Genomic DNA, 20,279 nt, shown 5'->3' with positions numbered 1-20,279 from the left:
TTATTAACATATTGTTTGACTTCACATGATGCATTCCCGTTTCAAGGGACACTAAGTGTGTGTCTTGGTGTTGCACATTCTACACTTGAATCGTGTTACTTCTAACTGTGGCATGTTTAACTACGATCAAAACTTGAATCGTTTAACAAGAGAGCTAAAATTTGTCTCCTCCACAGAAAAGTTATGCCATGTTTAAATGGGTTCAATTTCTGAAGCAATCAAGTGGCACAGACCTGCCGTTACATTACAAACTTCCATCTTTTTTCCTGAGCTATTGAAAGGAAGGACATGATATTTACGTTGGAGGCCATTCTGAAACTATAACTCCTGTGTTTCAAATTCTTCATGCTGGTTCTGCTGAGGGCCAGTCTCGGAGATTGCCGAGCTACGATTGCTCATTTCCTGCACGGGTGGTGGGTTAACAGTGGTCATTGGCACAGCAAGGTTCTCGGACAAGTGACTCTTCATTTCCCGGTGCTCCTGACAGATGGCACACCAATGCATGCAACAATGGACAGCGCAAGGGTCACACGGAGAGTTCTGTAAGCAAACAAAAAAAAAGCTTAAGACGACAAAGATTTCTCAATACAAGCAGGATGTGAACATCAAGGGAGTTCAATATGGTTGCCACTAAAAGAAGTGACACTGAACCATTAAAAACAAAATCTAAAGAAGAAAAAAAACAAAAGAATTCACCTTGAGGTGGTATTTCTGTTGAAGTGATTTCCTCACTATACCAGTATAGGTACCACAGATCCACCATGCAAAGACCAATCCTTCACCAATCAAAAATGATGTTTCTGGATCAATACCATGGAAAATTGCAGTAGCAGCAGCCAGAGCAATGCCACCCTCAACACACAGAGCATGGCAAATACAAGGATTTGTCCATGGAACATCTTCCCTAAGCCTCTCAACATTGCGCCCAAATAAGACACAAGGGCAGAAAAGTCCAGTCCAACCTGGCATTCACAAGGCTTCTAGCTAAATTATCAGCCATTGTAGACAATACAATGATATAAAAGACTATACCCATTGATGAGCCATCGTTGATTTTTCGAATCAACCACTATAAGATTATATGCATATAACTAGCATTATAGAACCAGAAATGTTTCTTTCTAAAAGTTGACAATATATTATTTTATGTCATCCTAAAATTATTAGTCTGAAGGAAGTATTTCTTCATTATGTCAGTTTCCACTCTTTCGTGTCCATTTTCTAATGCATTTTGTACCTTCTCTTGGTTTCTATTTTACAGTTATAAATGAATTGGTCAATTTATGACAAGGAGACAAACGTGACTTTCACGAAAATTCCCCAAAAAGAGAACAGTCACATATAAGTGAGTGTTAAGAAGTTAAAATGTTATGAAAGTGAATAATAATTTTGAGGAAAAAAAAAGGATACAGTCTCTCAGTTATTTTCACAGTAGTAAAAACTAGTTCATGATAAAATAGCTGTCCATTATTTAATCTAGAATCAGCTATATCATTGAAGGGGAGCCTTGGCGCGACGGTAAAGTTATTGCCATGTGACCAAAATTCGAATCCTGAAAACAGTCACTTGTAAAAAGTAAGGTAAGGCTGTGCACAATGAATCCTTCCCCGGGGCTCCGCATGACGGGAGCTTCGTGCACAGAGTTGCCTTTTTTTTTTTAATCAGCTATATCATTTTGGTGTACTATCCTGTTAATTTCAACAGCAGGTCAGCTTTTAAAAAATGAGCGACCACATTGATTATGTTATGTGGAATATAACCATCAAACATGGAATTCTTGCATCTAAGGTCTTCAAAAGGAAACAAAATCAACCAAAATAAGGTATCTGTAAAAATAAATTGTATGTTTCTCCCCCATAATATTGTACCTTGAAAGAAAATAAAGGAAACAAAATCAACAGAAATAAGGTATCTGTAAAAATAAACTGCATGTTTCTCAACCCATAATCTTGTAGCTTGAAAGAAAATAAAAGTGCAACATGTGAATTAAGAATGTCTGCTAATTGCCAATAATTATCTCAGTGTAGGTACAAAATATGTAAAAGACGATATTGATAGGCAACAAAACTTTTCTCAAGGATACCTGAAGAGTTGCCACCTCACAAATGGCTAATCATTTTAGCATGTCAGCCTACTTTGAAAGTTTCAGACTTGTACAAATCAAATTTAATTTGAACGAACCTGTTCTTTATTAGTCAACTTTAGATTTGCTTTATATGTAACGTTTCAAAATTTTTTAACAGACCTTGTTTACCCAACATAAACCCTCCACAAATAGTAGGATTTATGTTCTTTTTATATATGTGAGGGAGGGCCCGGAAACTAAAATTTTTATCCTAAAGTTTTCGATTATTCTTTATTGAGAAAAATTGAAACGCAGCAATAGGATAGGACTACACAATGAAAACTGATTATTTATCCAACATTATATCCATCAGGCAATTGAACAGTAGCTGTCTGCTCTTCAATGATTTGGTCAATCGTCTATTCAGCAACAGACCAATGAGGTAATGTTATCAAAAACAATATGAACAATCACATCATATGTTATTAAAAGCAGTACGAACAATTTAACAAGATACAGAAAAGTAATACTAGATCTAGAGGTAGATATCATTCTAGGATTTTGAAACATGTAGATACTGTATAACTTTAGAATAATGAATCATGAACAAAGAGGGCTTACAGCTCTCCGGATCCTCAGCACAACCACAGATCCCAGTCGTCCACGCCTCATCAGCAGGTGGGTTGTAGTTTTCAGGAAGGGCTTGTCCGCACTCGACACATCGTTGAACCTCCAACTGATCACACAAGAAAAATACAGTACGCATCGCCATCACCAAAACTACCTAAATCTGAGACAGATCTTGAAGATGACAACAAAAATAAACAAAATTCAGCCTCCCGCTTGAGCCACACGTTACAACCCTAACCTGCGGAACACGAACGGGCTGGTTGAGCTCTCCAGGGCGGATCTCCTCCAACGGCGCGTCCTGATCCTTATTGAGCTTCACGTACCTCGACGGGACCGGATCGTCCGACATCTTCAGGAAGCGAGCGGCGACCAAAGGGCAGACCCAAGCGAGGGAATGGAATAGGTGAATGCGCGTCAAATCCCGTGTCCCGTGCGACCAGAAATCCAAGAATCCGAGAGAGCGTATAGAGATCGAAGCAAGAAAACGCTAAATTGGGAGGAGAGATCTGGAAATGTGGAAGGGGCGAATGGGCGATCTGCGTTGCACATTCACTATTCGGTGAACAACTTCGGAGATTGAACGGCGAAAGCCAAATAAACGGTTCTGCGATGATCATCTTCATATAGTCGAAATTTTTTCCTGGTGGTTACTTACTTCTTAAACTCGATGAATTTGTAATTTTTCATTAAAGTCCTTTCAAAACTATTGTATTTTGTAAAGTTCAAAGATTTATTCATAAAAGACCAATTGATTCACCTAACTTACTCTTACTCACTTTGCCTAATATCTGACTTGCTCGACTTATTTTACTGTGTACATTTGCTCGATCTAATATCAATCTATCTATTCATCTTTATTTATATATATATATATATATATATATATTTTTTGATTCACCTAATTTACTCACTTTGCCTAATGTCTGACTTGCTCGACTCATTTTACTGTGTCCAGTGTGCATCATGGCACGTTCCACATCATCCGCATGAAAGGCAAATAATGCAAAGTAATGGTAGAAAAATTTTATCCTACGTCAAACCCTCTTCCTCGTGTTCCTCTCCGTGAACCCTAGCGGCTCCTCCCTCTTTGAATTATCGAAACGTCTCTCTCGCCGCAAACACACCTCCCTCGCCAGAGCTACGAGACCTACGTGAGCTCTCTTGCAGCGAGCAACTCTCTTGCGGCGATTAGCCCTCCGCACCAAACCGCACGCAAGAGATCTCTCTCCTAGCGAGCTTTCTCTCGACCTCCCTCTCTCACCATGACTTCTCCACCGCTCCTCCCCAATTTCTTTGCCTCTCTACCACGAGCTCCAGTTCCGTCAGATCTAGGGTCCCCCCCCCACCGCTCCTCCCTCTCTCGTAAGCAAGGGTTTCCAGCCCCCTCGTCGCGAGCTTTAGAACCACAGAGCTAGGGTTTTTCCCTCCCTCTCTGCCGGCGACGCACGAAGGAATCCAGCCTCTCCTTCGACAGATTTTCACCTCCCTCTCTACCGGTGGCGCACGACGGTTTTCGCCTCCCCACCGCCCATCCCTTTCTCGCATCTCACTATTTGTGCATAGAAGCTCCGTGGTTCTGGAATAGGGGTTTGCCTCCCTCTCTGTCGGCGATGTGCAACGAAATCCAGCCTCTCCAATCTCTTACAAAGTCATTCCTGTTGCTTGCGGTTTGTTTTGCTTATGAATGTGCTTGAAGCATTTTGTTAACTTCATTCCTGTGCTTTTATGACTTATGTTTATTGTAGTTCATTGTTCATTTCAAATTGCAAAATCTGAAGGGAAACAAAATTTGAAGTTGACAGTGGTTTAACATTTCACAGAAGTTGACAACAGTTACATGAGTTGAAACAAAATTCTTGTGCTTCTGTTATTTTCCTTTTAGAAATTGCATGATTTGTTCAATCAAGTTTAGAGTTTAGAAATTGCATGTATAGTTAACTGGAACAGTTGTTTATTCTGAAATAAGTTGTAGTTTTTATTTATTTATCTACTTATCTATTGTCAAATATAATGCGAGGGCTCCCAAAAATGGAAGAAAATAGAATTGATAATCAGGATTTCATTCCCCAAGTTGCAAGTAATCGAAGCCCAAAAATTGAAATAGAATTCTCATCTCTAGAGGATGCATATTCATTCTATAACTAATATACACGAAAAGTCGGATTTAGTTCAAGGAATAGCATGAACAGGAAAATTAAGATAATAAATGAAGTGACATAGAAACAAATTGTATGCTTTAAGAAGGGCATACAGATCTAACGCAGAACAATAAACATCCAAACCCTAATCAACTAACAAGGGAAAGAACACATGCGCGTAGTTAGAACGGGTTGTAAGTCAAATATTGCATTTGTTAAGAAACAGATGGGGCTTGATTAGGTTGTCTGTAACTTCATAGAAATCCATAATCATTCACTCTCGACTCCATCAAAGGTACATTTGCTATGCTCACATCATAATGCTTTGACAACCAAGAAAGTATTGACGAAATAATTTTCAGAGGCTAATGTACCAATTTGTCAACAAATACGTTTATTGGAAATTGAGTATGAAGGCCCTAAGCGGGTAGGTTGCACAGAAACTGATATTAGAACTTTGAGAGAAATCTAAAGGATAAATAAAAGGGTATTAATACTAAAATACTGATCGAGTTATTTACATTTGAGTAAGAGAAGAATTTAATTTTTTTCTTTGATTACAAGACTGATTCAGATAGCAGATTTAGTATGTGTTTTTGGGCTGATCATGCATCAAGAAGGGCATACAATGTATTCGGTGATGCAGTTGTATTTGATACTATATATAACATCAACAAATATGACTTGATTTTGGTACCATTTGTAAGAGTTAATCATCATCATTATCAAACAATTCTTTTTGGTTACGGGTTTCTTAGTGATGAGAAAACTGAGTCTTTTGTTTAGTTGCTTACAAAATTCTTAAAAGTTATGCCTAAAGGTGCACCAAACATTATCATCACTTATCAGGATTCTACTATAACAAAAGCTATTGCATAGGTTTTCCCTCAAATAGTGCATCGATATTATTTATGACACATATTAAACAAATTTTTAGATAAATTAGACCCTTTGATTTTTTTCAAAACCACTATCACAGTATAAAGAATGTCATTGCAAATTCTACAACACCTAATAATCTTGAAAAGTCATGGGAAGAGACTATCAAGTGTGCTAACTCAGAGAAAAATGATTGGTTGCCCTTGATGTATGAATTGCAACATATATGGGTGCCAACATATTTTAGTCATGTATTTTCTGTAGGAATGTTAAGTAGTCAAAGATTTGAAGGCTTGTATACATTTTTCAAGAAATGTCTCAAATAAAAACTCGTTAATGGATTTTATCACACATTTAAATAGAGCACTAAGATATCAAAGACACAATGAGTTAGTTGCGGACCATATTGATATGAATGAGCATCCCAAGATTAATGCAATATGGCCAATGGAAACTCAAATAGTTAAGCTGCACATACAAAAAAAAAAATGGTTGGAGTTTCAAAGTAAAATGACCAAAAGTCATAGTTATTATGTGCAACTGACATTTATAGGAGTTGCCTTAGCGGTTTATCATGTGATGAAATTTCAAAGTCCTTCTTCCTCAAAATCAAGAGTGCTCACGCATGATAAACAAAGGGACTACATATCGTGTAGCTGCATGAAACTTGAATTTGAGGGCATTCCATGCAGGTATATATTAGCTTTTTTGTATTTGTTAGGGTTCGATTTGTAGCTAGAGGGGGGAGAGGGGGTGAATAGCTCGTTACGCTTCATTTTCTTGCTTCAGTGTTGTTGATTTACAGTGGATAAAACTCAAAGCAACACTTACAATGCTAACATAAGTATTTACTTGGTATCCACCTCAAAAGGAGGTAACTAATCCAATGATCCACACATGACATGCTCTCCATTATGAAAAATACTCCTTCTCGGTAACTACCAGAGGTGGAGAAACCTCGTATATCACTCATATAATAAGATACAACACACGCAAGAAGAAAATACAAGAATACAAAGTAAAAACCTCTTCTTGCTTGACCTTGTCGATGTAGATCACCTTTTAAACCTTGGAAGTGCAACAACACTTGTCCCCAAGAGATTCCAAGAACTGGCGAAGAGTAGGCGAAGAAGATTGTGCTCTAGAAGAAGGCTCGAGAGAAGAACTGCTGAGAAGAAAGCTCGCCACGGCGCCTCTAGAGCTCCCAATCGATTGGGCTTGCTCCCAATCGATTGCCACATGAGATCCGCGCCATCTCAGCCATCCAAAGACTCGCTACCTGCGCAATGGTCATGTCCCAATAGATTGGTCAATCAATTGGGGAGACTTGAATCGATCGACTGATCGATTTAGAGCACCTCTATTCTCTCGCTGAAAAAGGCCTGAATCGATTGCCCGATTGATTCAGCCTTTCTCGCGTCACACGAGAATTCCAGCCCCAATCGATCGATCGATCGATTGGCGATGCCTAATCGATCAATCATTTGGACTGCATTCTGTGCTCACGATAAACACTCCCAATCGATCGGTTGATCGATTGGGCTGCTGTTTATCACAGCACTCTCCCAATCGATCGGCTAATCGATTGGGCTTCAGGTCAATCGATTGGGCTTTAGGTCAATCGATCGGCTAATCAATTAACCACCCTTGACTTGCTTAACTCAAGCTCAAGGGTTCCCAAATCCAACATCCGGTCAATCATGACCTATTGGAACTCCTCATGCCTAGCATCCGGCCAAACTTGACCTGCTGAGATTTCTTCACCAACTATCCAGTCAATTCTTTGACCCACTTGAACTTTTCTTCTCATGCCAAGTGACCGGTCAACCTTGACCCACTTAGACTTACCGTCTCATGTCAAGTGTTCGGTCCTCCATGACCCACTTGGACTTCCTTCCACTAGATGTCCGGTCATCCTTGACCCATCTGAATTTCCTTGTGCCAAGTATCCGGTCACACCTTTGACCTACTTGGACTTCCCAACACCAGGTGTCCAGTAACCTTGACCTACCTGGATTTCCACGTGTCTGGCTTCACTCACTAGGTTTTTTATCTGTTTGGCTTCACTCACCAGAACTTTTCATCTATCTGGCTTCACTCACCGGGACTTTTACCTAGTTTCACTCACTAAGATTTTCACCTGGCTTCACTCACCAGGATTTTTCCACTGTCGCCTTCACTCACCGGGACTTTCACCTGCCTGGCTTCACTCACCAAGACTTTCACCTAACTTCACTCACTAGGATTTTCACCTACTTTCACTCACTAGAATTTTCCCACTGTCTAGCTTCAATCATTGGGACTTTCACCACCAAGTGTCCGGTTAACACTGACCCACTTGAATTTTCCTTTCTGTCACCTTCCTATTGGGCTTACCTTTGCCTAACCTCCAGTTAGAATTTTCTCAGTCAAGTAACTAGTCATCCTTGACCTATTTGACTCTTCTTCACATCAAATTTGGTTAACCCTTGACCAGAAGGAAATTACACTAACAATCTCCCCAATCGAATGATTGCATCTGCAATCTCCATATATTGTTAAACATCGAAACTCACACATCAAGACTCAAGCTTGAGCCAACTCAAGCTTAGTCAACTTGGTCAACCCTGACCGAGGGATATTGCACCAATAATAACAACCAAGTGGTTCATTTGCTTGATACGTATATACTCAAATGATGGACACGAGTAGGGGTGAGAAAAAATTCGGTTAAACCGAATAAACCGATCAAATCGACCGATATTTTAATTTCGGTTCGGTTAATTCGGAATTTCGGTTAATTCAATATAAAAAATCGGTTATTTCGGTTTAATCGGTTCGGGTTCGGTTTTAAAGTTTGTTATTCGGTCAAACCGAAAAAACCGAACCCGAAGGACTCAAATCATAAGTAAACCGGCGGGCGGCGGTAAACCCTAAAATCCCTAATCCCTATTCTCATCTCCCGATCTCTGCGACTCGCTCCATCGCCGCCGCTCCCGTTCTCGATGTGCCGCCCATCACCGACTCCAGTCTCCAGCGATCTCTTCGTGATCAGCTACTCATCGTTCTCTCCTCCCATTGCCTTCTCACTTCTCAGTTCTCACTGAACCTACGACTCCAGTACTCCACATCTCCTCTGCCTCTGGTTCGCCCTGCTCAGTCCTCCTTCCTCTCGTTGCCGAGCGACTCCACATCTCCGTCAGTGCTCTAGCCATCCCTCCTCCCTTCTCCGAGCATCTCCTCGGTCCTTCTTGCTCACTGATCAGCCCTTCCTCCTTTCACTGTTCTCTCCACCGGTACTTCCTGCTCACTGCTCAACAGCTCTCCATCCTCCCATCACTCTCTGTTTGTTCCTCCTTGCTCCTTGCTCACTGCTCAGCCCTCCCCTTTCCCGTCACTCTCACCGCTTGCTCATTCCTCGAGAGCCCCCTCATCCTCACACCACAGTAGCCAGTAACTGCCCTATGGTGTGGGTAAGTAATACCTTCTTATAATTTACTCAATATTTTGAAATTAGTAATCATTGATTTTATATGGCATATGAATTCTTTGTTGAACTCAAGTATTTAACAGTAGCTAGATATTCTAAATCCTGATAATAATTATCATCATGTTTAGTCATAAGTTGAGTTTCATATTTATCTTTCAATTTTAGTCATTTATATTTTAAACAGTGTTATCACACATTGTAATATTTTTTTAAACAGTGTTTGTGAATCATCTGTGAACTGTGATCAGTATTTGTATATCAATGCAAGGAGATTTATCAAATATGGATGTTAATGATAGTTGTTCAATACCACAATCTGAAAGTGGTCCTACTGTGGGAACAAAAACTACTGTAGATTCCAAAAGAAAGGTAATCAAAAGAAAAGCAATGAAACCGAGAAGTGAAGTATGGGATCATTTCATAAAGTTCACTAATGATGCATCAGAGATAAAAGCCAAATGCAAATATTGTGATAAAGAATTTTTTTGTGATCCATATAGGAATGGAACAACAAGTTTGAGATCTCATATTACTTCATGTAAAAAACACCCTGATGTTGTTGAAACAATTCAAGCACAGTTAAGTTTACAAAGTTCAAGAGAGGGCGAGGTGTCTCTAACTTCTTGGAAATTTGATCAAGATGCATCTAGAAAAGCATTAGCTAGAATGATCATAATGGATGAACTTCCTTTCAAATTTGTAGAAAGAGAAGGATTTAAAACATTTATGGCTATGGTATGTCCAAAGTTTCGAATTCCTTCAAGATGGACGATTGCACATGATTGTGTTGAATTATATTCAGTTGAAAGGGAAAAATTGAAAAAATTATTGCATGATTCAACACAAAGAATTTGTTTGACCACTGATACATGGACATCGATTCAAAAAATCAACTATATGTGTCTAACAGCTCATTTTATTGATACAAACTGGAATTTACAGAAAAGAATTCTCAATTTTTGTCCAATTACAAGTCATAAAGGAGAGGCTATTAGTTTAGCCATTGAAAATTGCTTGAGAGGTTGGGGAATTGACAGAATTTTCACAATTACAGTTGATAATGCAAGTTCAAATGATGTTGCTATCAATAGTTTCAGAAAAAAGATGACTAATTGGGGTTCCACTATTTTGAAGGGTGAATATGTTCATATGAGATGTGTAGCTCATATAATCAATTTGATTGTTGCTGATGGTTTAAAAGATATAAATCAATCTGTGATGAAGGTTAGGAATGCAATTAAATATGTTAAGCAATCCTCCTCTAGATTAAGCAAGTTCAAAGAATGTGTTGAGATTGAAAAAATTGAAAGCAAGAACTCATTATGTTTAGATGTACCAACTAGATGGAACTCAACTTTCTTGATGTTGAATACTGCTCAAAAATTTGAAAGAGCTTTTGATAGGTTTGATGAACAAGATCTATGTTTTAAATTAGATCTTCAATATGTAGAATGGCATACCATTTTGAATGAGAATGGAGAGATGATATTTGACTCAGATGGTAAACCTAAAAGAGAATTGAAGACTTTTGATGTGAAGCCAACAAGTATAGATTGAGCTAATGTTAGACATTTTGCATCTCTACTGCAAGTTTTTTATGAGCTAACATTAAAAGTTTCAGGATCTTTGTATGTCACATCCAATACTTTTGCACATGAGATTAGTTATATTTTACCATCTTGAAGGAGTGGCAAGAAAGTGATGATCTTGATGTGTATTTAATGGGAATTAAAATGAAAAATAAATTTGACAAGTATTGGGGAGATCCTAAGAAAATGAATAAGTTACTTTATATTGCGGTGGTGCTTGATCCAAGACATAAATTGGATTTCGTAGAATTTATATTGATTGAATTATATGGAGATGAGAAGGGTGAAAGAGTAGGAAAGATTATAAAGGACACTTTATTTGCTTTGTACAAGAATTATAAGGAAAAAATGGAGCATCAATGTAATACTTCAAGAGTTCCATCTATTTCAGAATCAGTTGACAAGGGAAATACTTCAAACAACATGAGTGATTTGAAAAGACAAACAATTATAGCCAATTATAAGAAACAAAAGTCACAAGTTTTTGGTGATGGCGACATGTCAAAATTAGACAAGTATCTTAATGAAATAGTTGAAGAGTATTGTGATAATTTTGATATTTTGGGATGGTGGAGGCAAAATTGTCACAGATTTCCTATACTTGCTCAAATTGCTCGTGATGTATTAGCCATTCCAATATCAACAGTTGCTTCAGAATCTGCTTTTAGTACTAGTGGTCGGATACTTGATTGTTTTAGGAGTTCATTGACTCCAAAGGTGGTAGAAAGTCTTATTTGTACTCAAGATTGGCTTCGGTTAAATTTGAAACCACTCAACATCGAAGAAATTTTAGAGGATGTGGAAAAACTTAAAAGCGGTAAGTTTTTCTTTTTAAGAAAAAGACAATTAGATCTTTATTTATAATTATAAACTTATAAAGAGTATTGTGACAACTTGCATTTTTTTATCAGAATTCTCAAAAATTATAATGGACTCATCTTCTTCGACAACACCGGCGATAAACAATGGTATGTTTAAATATTATATTTTATTTAAATTTACCTTGAAGCTATCTAATGATGTAAGTGATCATTTTCAATTGTTGTTACCTTGTTCAAAAAACATGTGGCAGTACATGTTGATTTTATGCAATTTGATTTATATAATGTAGGTTGATTTGGAAAGGATTGCAGACACATGGCTATGTTGGGGCTGACCTTGTTGCTTTATGCATTGAAATTGCTTTCCAAATGATGAATTTTATCTTGATGTAATCAAAAGATTGTATGAAGTTTTTTGTATATCTCAAACAAGTAGATGATCTATTAGCCTAGAACCTTTTGTGCTCATTGTAATTTTGCCTAGATTGTCTTGTGCAATCAAAAACACCCACTTGTTAATAGTAATTCTAACTCCTACTCAACCTTTTTCATAGCATTTTTATATTTGATAACTCAAGCTTTTAAAAGTTTACTGCTAAGGCAGCATGCTACACAAAGTTAGGTGCTTTGCTTGAAGGTTTAAAGATGCGAGAAGTGCACTGAAAGGTTTTAAAGATTCGACAAGGAAAGGTGCAATCCAATTCCTTATGAAAGAGTATGCTATTACAAAGTTCTTACTTCGGCTATGCTATTTTTATTCTTGATACTAGCAAAATTCTTACTTCAATAATGGTTTTTTTATGTTCTGTTTGAGACTAGCAATAAGTAATATAGCTTTGTAGAGCTGCGTTTGGTAGCTATTTGATCTCTAAAAGGATTCTTCAATGGGTGTACTATCTTAATAATGTACAAAATTAGTGTTGCTTATGAAACAAATATCCTCAAGACTCAAGAGACTGATATATAGATAGAAGGCTAGTGTGGGTCAAATGAGACCTGTTGGAATAGACATTTGACATTGCCAAGGAATATACCATAAAACCTGACTTTAAATATATCATGATACAAGTACAAACAAGCTAATTTTCCATGAACATAGAGCTACTGAAATAAATAGAATATGTGTTGTCCTTATCTTGTGTTTTTTTATTGCATATATTTGTTAATGTTGTTTAATGTGCTTCAGTTGATATGCATTCAAGATATTATTTATCAAAAGCTTTTATTTTTTTATCACATAAATTAATATAATTTCAGCTCATGATCAGGTGCATTAAATAGATCAATAAGATTAACAGTGGAAAATTAGTCCAGAGGAATTGAAAGAGAGACGGGTTAGTACATCACTAATTGTCGTGAATGTTTCACTTTTGTACATGTTATTTACTCAAATTTGTTTCCAGGCAAAGACTATGCAGGACATGATCCAAACCAGAAATACAAAGCATTTTAACAGAATATGTTATGCAATAAGTACCTTTTAGTTCTCGTATTTAATTTATACCATTTGTATTTTTAGTTCCATGTAAAATTATTAACTTTTGTCTGCCTTTTAGGTTTTGGTTGACTTCCAGTTCCAGGAAAACCGAAAGCTATGTCTTCCAGTCACTAGATGATTAAACTGTGGCACTATGCTTATAAGGAGGCTTATTCCTCAACCAGGCCAAGGTAAACCAGGCTTTAATGGCATATTGGTTTTAAATACTGTCTTTGTTTCATATTCCGGGCAATCTTCTAACTTCTAAGGACATTTTCATTGCAAGGTTGTGCCTGACGGAGATCGACATGGAAGCCCAGTAATTGGTGATAGTGGATGAAGAAATGTTTCTGTTAATGGTATTTGCTTTTGAAGTCGATAGTTTGTTGTGGATAATGCTTCTGAGCTTGGCTTAATTAATTTTCGGAAGCACTTGGATTTTAGTCAAATGCTTGTATAGAACTTAGTTAATATTGCCATCTGTTGTATTTGCAGGTCTCGTAGTGTATAATTTGAATATTACTAACAATGCAATGTTGAATAGCTTGATAAAGTTAGATATATTGAATTTATGAGACGAATGAATTGTTTCAATCACTCTGTAATTTACTCATTAGTATTTTGTCAAATTCAAATCTTTTAAAATGGCCCCTTAAACTGTTGTAGTGGTTTCGAAATACACCATAAAAATTTAAATATTTGCTAGTCAGGCTATTGTCAGAGTTATGTCTCCCCTCACGTCAGAAATGCTACTTGTTGCACACTTGCACTTGGCAAACGCAGCATCACCTCAAGATTTAGGAAGACTCGCCATTTCAGTGTTGTCTTCATTTCCCAGTTGGAATCAATTGAACTGCAATTTGCAACCTTTCTATCGATCAAATCTTGCAGCCTATATGCATTTGATCTGGTCCATAAGATTAGGAATAAAAGCTATCAATAACGAATAAAAGCTTATAAAATATAGACAAGGTAAACAAACACAGTTCGGTGGCAAAGCAAACTCTTTTTATCAATTCGGTGGTTGTACACAAACATAATACATAAAATCAATTATTCGGCTTATTCGGTTGAAAACCAAATTAACCGATTTTTAATCGGTTCGGTTTGTTCGGGTTTTAAAGAGGAATTCGGTCGGTTCGGTTTTTTTTTTATAAAAATCGGTTTATTCGGGTTCGGTTTATTCGGTTCGGTTCGGTTCGGTTTTAACCGAATACTCACCCCTAGACACGAGATACAAAAGTTGGAGAAATATACACTTTATGGGAGCAAAATATCATTGATAATCTAGATTCAGAAAGGTATTTGATGTTGAGATCCTCAAGGTTATCCTATAAAGCTTCTGTTTTAGTTGATGATGCATCTTTGAGTAATGAGAGGACAGCCATCTTGGACAAACAATTTGATTGTATCTATAACAAAATTCAAGAGATGTCCATTAGTAGAACATGAAGTGATAGAAGTCAAAGAAAGAAATCCATTAATGAGAGTCTTGGTATTATTGATCCTTCTGCGGTAAGAACTAAGGAATGTGGGAAGAGATTTAAATCATTAAAGGAGAAATCAAACTCAAATTCTAGGCTTTGTCATGTATGCGAACATTGAGGAATGTCGCATGATAAGCGTAACTATCCCAATTTACAGTAAGGATATGTGTCAATTAATTTTGTATTTATATTATACTTTTTCTTGCAAACACAAATTTATTTTATTATATTTTGTATATGATAGATCAATTGAAGATAGTAATCATATCAGTCTTGACGACACATATGAACCTAATTTGGGATCTATAGCTGGTACTATCGAAAATTTAATTTGTTAAATTATAGTGGTATAGTGTTTATTGAGTAAATGAAATTAATAATTTGTCTTTATTGTTGCAAGTTCTAACAACATATGCTAGAATATTGTAATTATCTATGGTTGGTATTGTAAAATATCAAAAAAGGGGGAATAATAATAAGGGAAATTTATGAAATTTTTAGAATTTTTTTAAAAAATTTTCAGAGATCGTATGACTCGGGTTACGGGGATCAGAATTGGGGTCGGGAAAGTCTATTTAGGCTACCCCGTTTTAACGAGGAAATGTCTATTTTCTTTAATTCATTTTCTTTTCTTTTTTTTTTTCTTTTATTTTCTTTTCCTTTCCTCCATTTTTCTCCTTTCCTGCGTGCCCGAGCCCTCAACCTTCGACCGTTTCTTCTTCCTTTCCCCAACCGACGCACTGTCGCCGTCGCGCTCACGTCCGTTCCTCTTCTCCCTGAGCGTTTATAACCCCCGCCCAAGGGAAATTGGGCGCATCGCCTTGCTTCTTCTCCTCCTCTTCGCCTACTCGCTCCACCACCTAGCGCCTCTACCGCCGAACCCTAGCTCCTTCTCGGCCCCGTCACTTTCTCTTCCTCTTGGTTGCATCGCCCTTGGGTCGCCACAACCGACAGCGGCGAAGCCAGCCGACGATCAACTACACGAGCAACTTCTGCCCTAGGTGCCGACGTCGTCGACGCCCTCTCCGATCTCCTCTGTGCTACCCACCGAGACTCCCCAGCCGATCTCTCACCGTGCCTAGCCTTCCGCGACATCGCCTCACTCGATCCTCATCTTCCTCGTGCTGTCTGTGCCCTAGTTCCGATCCACCACCAGCATTTGATTTCTTGCTGTGCTGCCATCACCGAAGAAGAGGAGATTAGGTAAGGATTTTTGTTACCTTCAATATCAATCTTGATGTAGGGAAAATTATGGTTAGGATTAGTAACTGGTTGGTATTTTGGATTGATTGTTGGAAGGCAGTGACCTATTTTGGTTCCGGCTATCACAGCGTCAATAGCTTGCTGTTGTCTCTGCTTGATCCTTGGCACTTGCTAGCTGTTAAAGAGGAGGTGAGGGAACAAGCAGTAAAAGATTAATAACTTATTTGAATGCTTAGTTGTTGAATGAATTTATGGAATTGAATTTGTATTAGATTAGGTGTGTTTACTGGAAATGTTGAGTTTCATTTATGAATATGATGGATCCAATTTGGGTTTCGCTAAATTGGGTTGGATTGTTTAGGACAATCCAAATTAAGGTTCCTAATACAAATAGGATTTAGTTTAGCTAGTTACATTTGAAATTAGCTAAAATAATATGTTTGATATTACAGGACTTTGATTCGAGACAGGCGTCTTGACGTCGAATTTGAACTGGATTGGACCTTTCTATTGGAGGCGGGGGTACCTTGACCTATCTATTTTGATATGTCTTGTTGATATGTCTAGTAGATTTTAACAAGTAGTAATAATTATGATTATAGCTGCATCGACATGTCACTATTTATTTCCGATCGTGTATTGTTTGTTACCTGTTTATTATTTATGAGGTAGTGACATGTCATGCTCTATGATATACTGCACTGGTTAGATACCCTACTTGACATGTGTACCTAGATTATATTATTTGATCCACATATCTTGGTATACATTATATGGAGAGGGATAGGATTAAGATGTTTCCCGGCTTAGTGACATGCATCATCTTGCATGATTGCATGTTGAGCGGTTGACAGCTCCATTATTGTTGAGCGCGTCGCCAGTTACATGGATCTGCACACACAACCACTCATGGGTTAGTAGTTTTTATTCAGGCAGGGTGTGTGCAGCAGGTTGCTCTGTTTGGCTCCGTTGGTCCGCTCATGGGTAGTGTGATGCAGCGTGGTAGTCGGCAGGGATCCCTCCCCGTCATCGCGTACCGGGAGATGAGAGTATTGCGTTCCCTCACTATGTTTGAGGTAGGAGGATAGGTGTACTTTGACAGCATCCCGTCCACTCGGTCACTCATCAGGAGCAGTGACGACAGAGTGCACGGTTGTCACAGCCCTACCCACTCGGTCTCACCATCGTGTGTGAGATGGCTGACTGACGTCAGGGGTGACCAGGACATGTTATTGGCATCATATGCATTATTTGCATTTATTGCTTGTGTTTGTTGCACTTTATATGCTGCATATTAGATGGATGCATTGTTTGGCATGCATACATGATTTATGATACGTTGGGTCCGATGGCCTTGATACCCCTATACCCAGGTTCTGGTTAGTACAGTTACTCATTATCCTTCGGTTCTGTACTTTCTATATGTTATATCAGGAGACTGTATGCATAGTTATTGTTATTTGTTATAGTTTAATATGCATGTCAATTAGGTATTCGCTGAGTGTTGGACTCACACCCTATTATTACTATTTTCATGTTGAGGCTGTCCAGAGGAGTTCCCGTCGCTAGTCCCCTGTAGGTCGCGAGGATGTATTTTTGTCTTTTGGTTTTCTTATTGCACTTTATAGACTTGTACTAGTTTGTTTCTATGGATATTGTATGGTTTTACTGTATGGATGTTGTCGATGAGTTTTATTGGGATTTGCTTTACTACATGCCTGCCAGACGGCAGAAGAGGTGAGTGGATTTTGTTTCGTCGAGTTTTGAGCTTTATGGGTGTAGTTGAGTAGGGTTGTTTTTGAGTTTTCTTATCACTGCTTTAGTTCGTTTACTATTAAACTGCGTGGATGCTTGGTTGTTTCATTTTTATTATTGTTATTGTTTCGGCCGTGTTGGCCGAGGTATATGTGGCCCTGAGAGAAATGTATAAGTTTTAAATTGTCACCCGTACAGGAGAGATGTTGCCGAAATTTCTTCTGGCAGGGACTACCTGGGGCGTGACAATTTATTTGGTATCAGAGCCAAGTTGGCGATACTTGTTTGTTTATTTTTCATGTTACGGATTTTCGAGATTAATCTGATACTAATTTATTGGTATCAGAGCGGGTTACGATACTTGCTTTTGGTGTTCTGGATTTTAGGGTTAGCCCAAGTTTGCTAGTTAACTTGGGTATTTATTTTCGATTTTTGTATGGATTTCCGTTGGTTTTCTCGTACGGATTTCCGAGGTCATAAAGGGGGACTGGACAACGATGGAGCATCTCCAGACAGTAAATAGGTATAAAGGTAATTTTATAGTTTTTATATTTGTAGTAATATTTGAGTTATAACTTAACAGATATGGAGCGATATACATATTTATGTGATTCTAGATCCATGTTTAGATTTATAGAAATTGATGGTGAGTTAGTAGATCTATTTATTGAGGATATGATACTTGAGAATAGATTGATTCAGATTAAGTAACCAAAGAACAAAATATTTCTGTTCGTAATCTAGTAAATCGGAAATAATAATAATAATAATAATAATAATAACTATAAATTAAACTATTCCTAACATGTTAATTGGTTTTCTAATTAATTCTATTGTAATTTATTCCTTAATAGAGTAAGATTGATTTAAACAAGTAAACCTATATGATAAAGTTGTATAGAATGTTAGCCAAATCTTACTAGTCATGATTGTCGTATTCATGAACCTGCTAAGGTTCCTCGAACCTTTATGCGGGAGATTGGTAGATTACCTATTTTTAGACCGTAGTGACTGACTGTCTCTCTACCATCAGGTGATACCTTGGACGTCACTCAGGAGGTCAGAGGTTGCCCGTTAGATTTTGGTAACATGATACTTACGGTAGATCTTTTAGTATTGGAAATGGTCGACTTTGATATTATTTTTGGCATGGACTGTTTGCCAACATATCATGCCACTGTTGATTGCCAGACGAGGGTGGTCACATTCCGACCTCTGAACCAACTCTCGTGGGATTTCACTGACATCAGAGACGACGGCATATCGATCATTTCAGCGATTCAGGCTCAGAAGCTACTGTCATATGGCTGTCAAGGTTTTCTGTTATCCTTGATTCATACTGAAGACGACAGTAGTTCTCAACTCTTCGACGTTCCCGTAGTCCGAGAGTATCCGGATGTATTTCCAGAGGAGCTACCAGGTTTGCCTCCCAGAAGGCAAGTGGAGTTTGCTATTGAGTTGATTCCGGGGACCGCGCCAACATCGAAAGCTCCATATCGTATGACACCGAAAGAGTTGGACGAGCTAAAGGTCCAACTCCAGGAGTTATTGGATAGGGGATTCATTCGCCCTAGTGTTTCTCCGTGGGGTTCTCCGGTATTATTTGTCAAGAAAAAGGATGGTACTATGAGGTTGTGCATCGATTACAGATAGCTGAACGTAGTGACCATCAGAAATAAGTACCCCTTACCGCGGATTGAGGATTTGTTTGATCAGCTCAGAGATATCTCAGTGTATTCTAAGATTGATCTGCGTTCTGGATATCATCAGCTAAAAGTCAAAGAATCTGATATTCAGAAGACAGCTTTCCGTACCAGATACGATCATTATGAGTTTTTGGTAATGTCATTTGGGCTTACCAATGCTCCAGCGGTATTTATGGATTTGATGAATCACATCTTTCTGGAGTATTTAGATCAGTTCGTTGTCGTTTTTATCGATGACATATTGGTCTACTCGCGTTCGGAGGAGGAACATGCACAGCATCTTCGCATCGTCTTGGAGACTCTACGACGACATCAGCTGTACGCGAAGTTCAGCAAGTGTGCTTTCTGGCTATCTTCAGTCGGTTTTCTGGGACACGTGGTCTCTAGCAGAGGTATTTCAGTAGACCCTCAGAAGATTGAGGTTGTCACCAGTTGGGAGCAGCCGAAATCAGTTCAGGAGATCCGCAGTTTTCTGGGACTAGCTGGATATTACAGACGGTTCGTCGAGGGTTTCTCGTGTATCGCTATGCCGTTGACACGCCTGACCAGGAAAGACGTGAAGTTCACTTGGACAGAAGACTGCGAGACCAGCTTTCAGGAGCTGAAGCGGAGATTAGTGTCGACACCAGTTTTGATTTTGCCCGTTAGAGAGGACAGATTTGTACTCTACACCGACGTGTCTCTTCAAGGTTTGGGCACTGTTCTGATGCAGCACGGCAGGGTAGTCTCCTATGCTTCTCGACAGTTGAAGGAGCATGAGAATAACTACCCGGTACATGATCTGGAGCTAGCCGCCATCATCTTTGCTTTGAAGCTTTGGCGACATCATATGTACAGTATTACCTTTGAGATTCTCACTGATCATAAGAGTCTCAAATATATTTTCACCCAGAAGGAACTTAATCTCCGACAGAGTAGATGGAAGGAGTTCCTGAAGGATTATGATTGTACCATTAGCTATCACCTGGGGAAAGCTAATGTGGCTGTCGATGCACTCAGCAGGAAGTCCAGAGGGACTTTGGCTTGCCACCGAGTTTTAGTCACAGACTTGGTTCAGGGT

At 38.4% G+C, this 20,279-nt stretch overlaps 1 protein-coding gene across 1 annotated transcript; it reads right to left on the bottom strand.

The window, feature by feature from the left end:
• Nucleotides 1-160: 160 nt before the first annotated feature.
• LOC121984996 (cell number regulator 6-like) lies at nt 161-3,323 on the bottom strand. Its single transcript, XM_042538221.1, has 4 exons — nt 2,934-3,323; nt 2,687-2,801; nt 697-962; nt 161-540 (listed from the first exon to the last, which is right to left on the bottom strand). The coding sequence occupies exons 1-4, from the start codon at nt 3,042-3,044 to the stop codon at nt 319-321; spliced, it is 714 nt and encodes a 237-aa protein (XP_042394155.1). The 5' UTR covers nt 3,045-3,323; the 3' UTR covers nt 161-318.
• Between the last annotated feature and the right edge of the window lie 16,956 nt (nt 3,324-20,279).

This window comes from Zingiber officinale, chromosome 5B (genome assembly GCF_018446385.1).
Source record: "Zingiber officinale cultivar Zhangliang chromosome 5B, Zo_v1.1, whole genome shotgun sequence".
NCBI lineage: Eukaryota > Viridiplantae > Streptophyta > Magnoliopsida > Zingiberales > Zingiberaceae > Zingiber > Zingiber officinale.
Note: the sequence above shows the minus strand (reverse complement) of the source record. Positions and strands in the feature narration are given on the sequence as shown.

Bases quoted from the DNA above. Each gene is read 5' to 3' on its own strand.
- LOC121984996 (XM_042538221.1), bottom strand. From the start codon at position 3,044: ATGTCGGACGATCCGGTCCCGTCGAGGTACGTGAAGCTCAATAAGGAT. The intron at 2,802-2,933 runs GTTAGGGTTGTA...TTGTGTGATCAG, and splicing joins AGCCCGTTCGTGTTCCGCAG to TTGGAGGTTCAACGATGTGT. The intron at 541-696 runs GTGAATTCTTTT...GTTTGCTTACAG, and splicing joins AACAGAAATACCACCTCAAG to AACTCTCCGTGTGACCCTTG.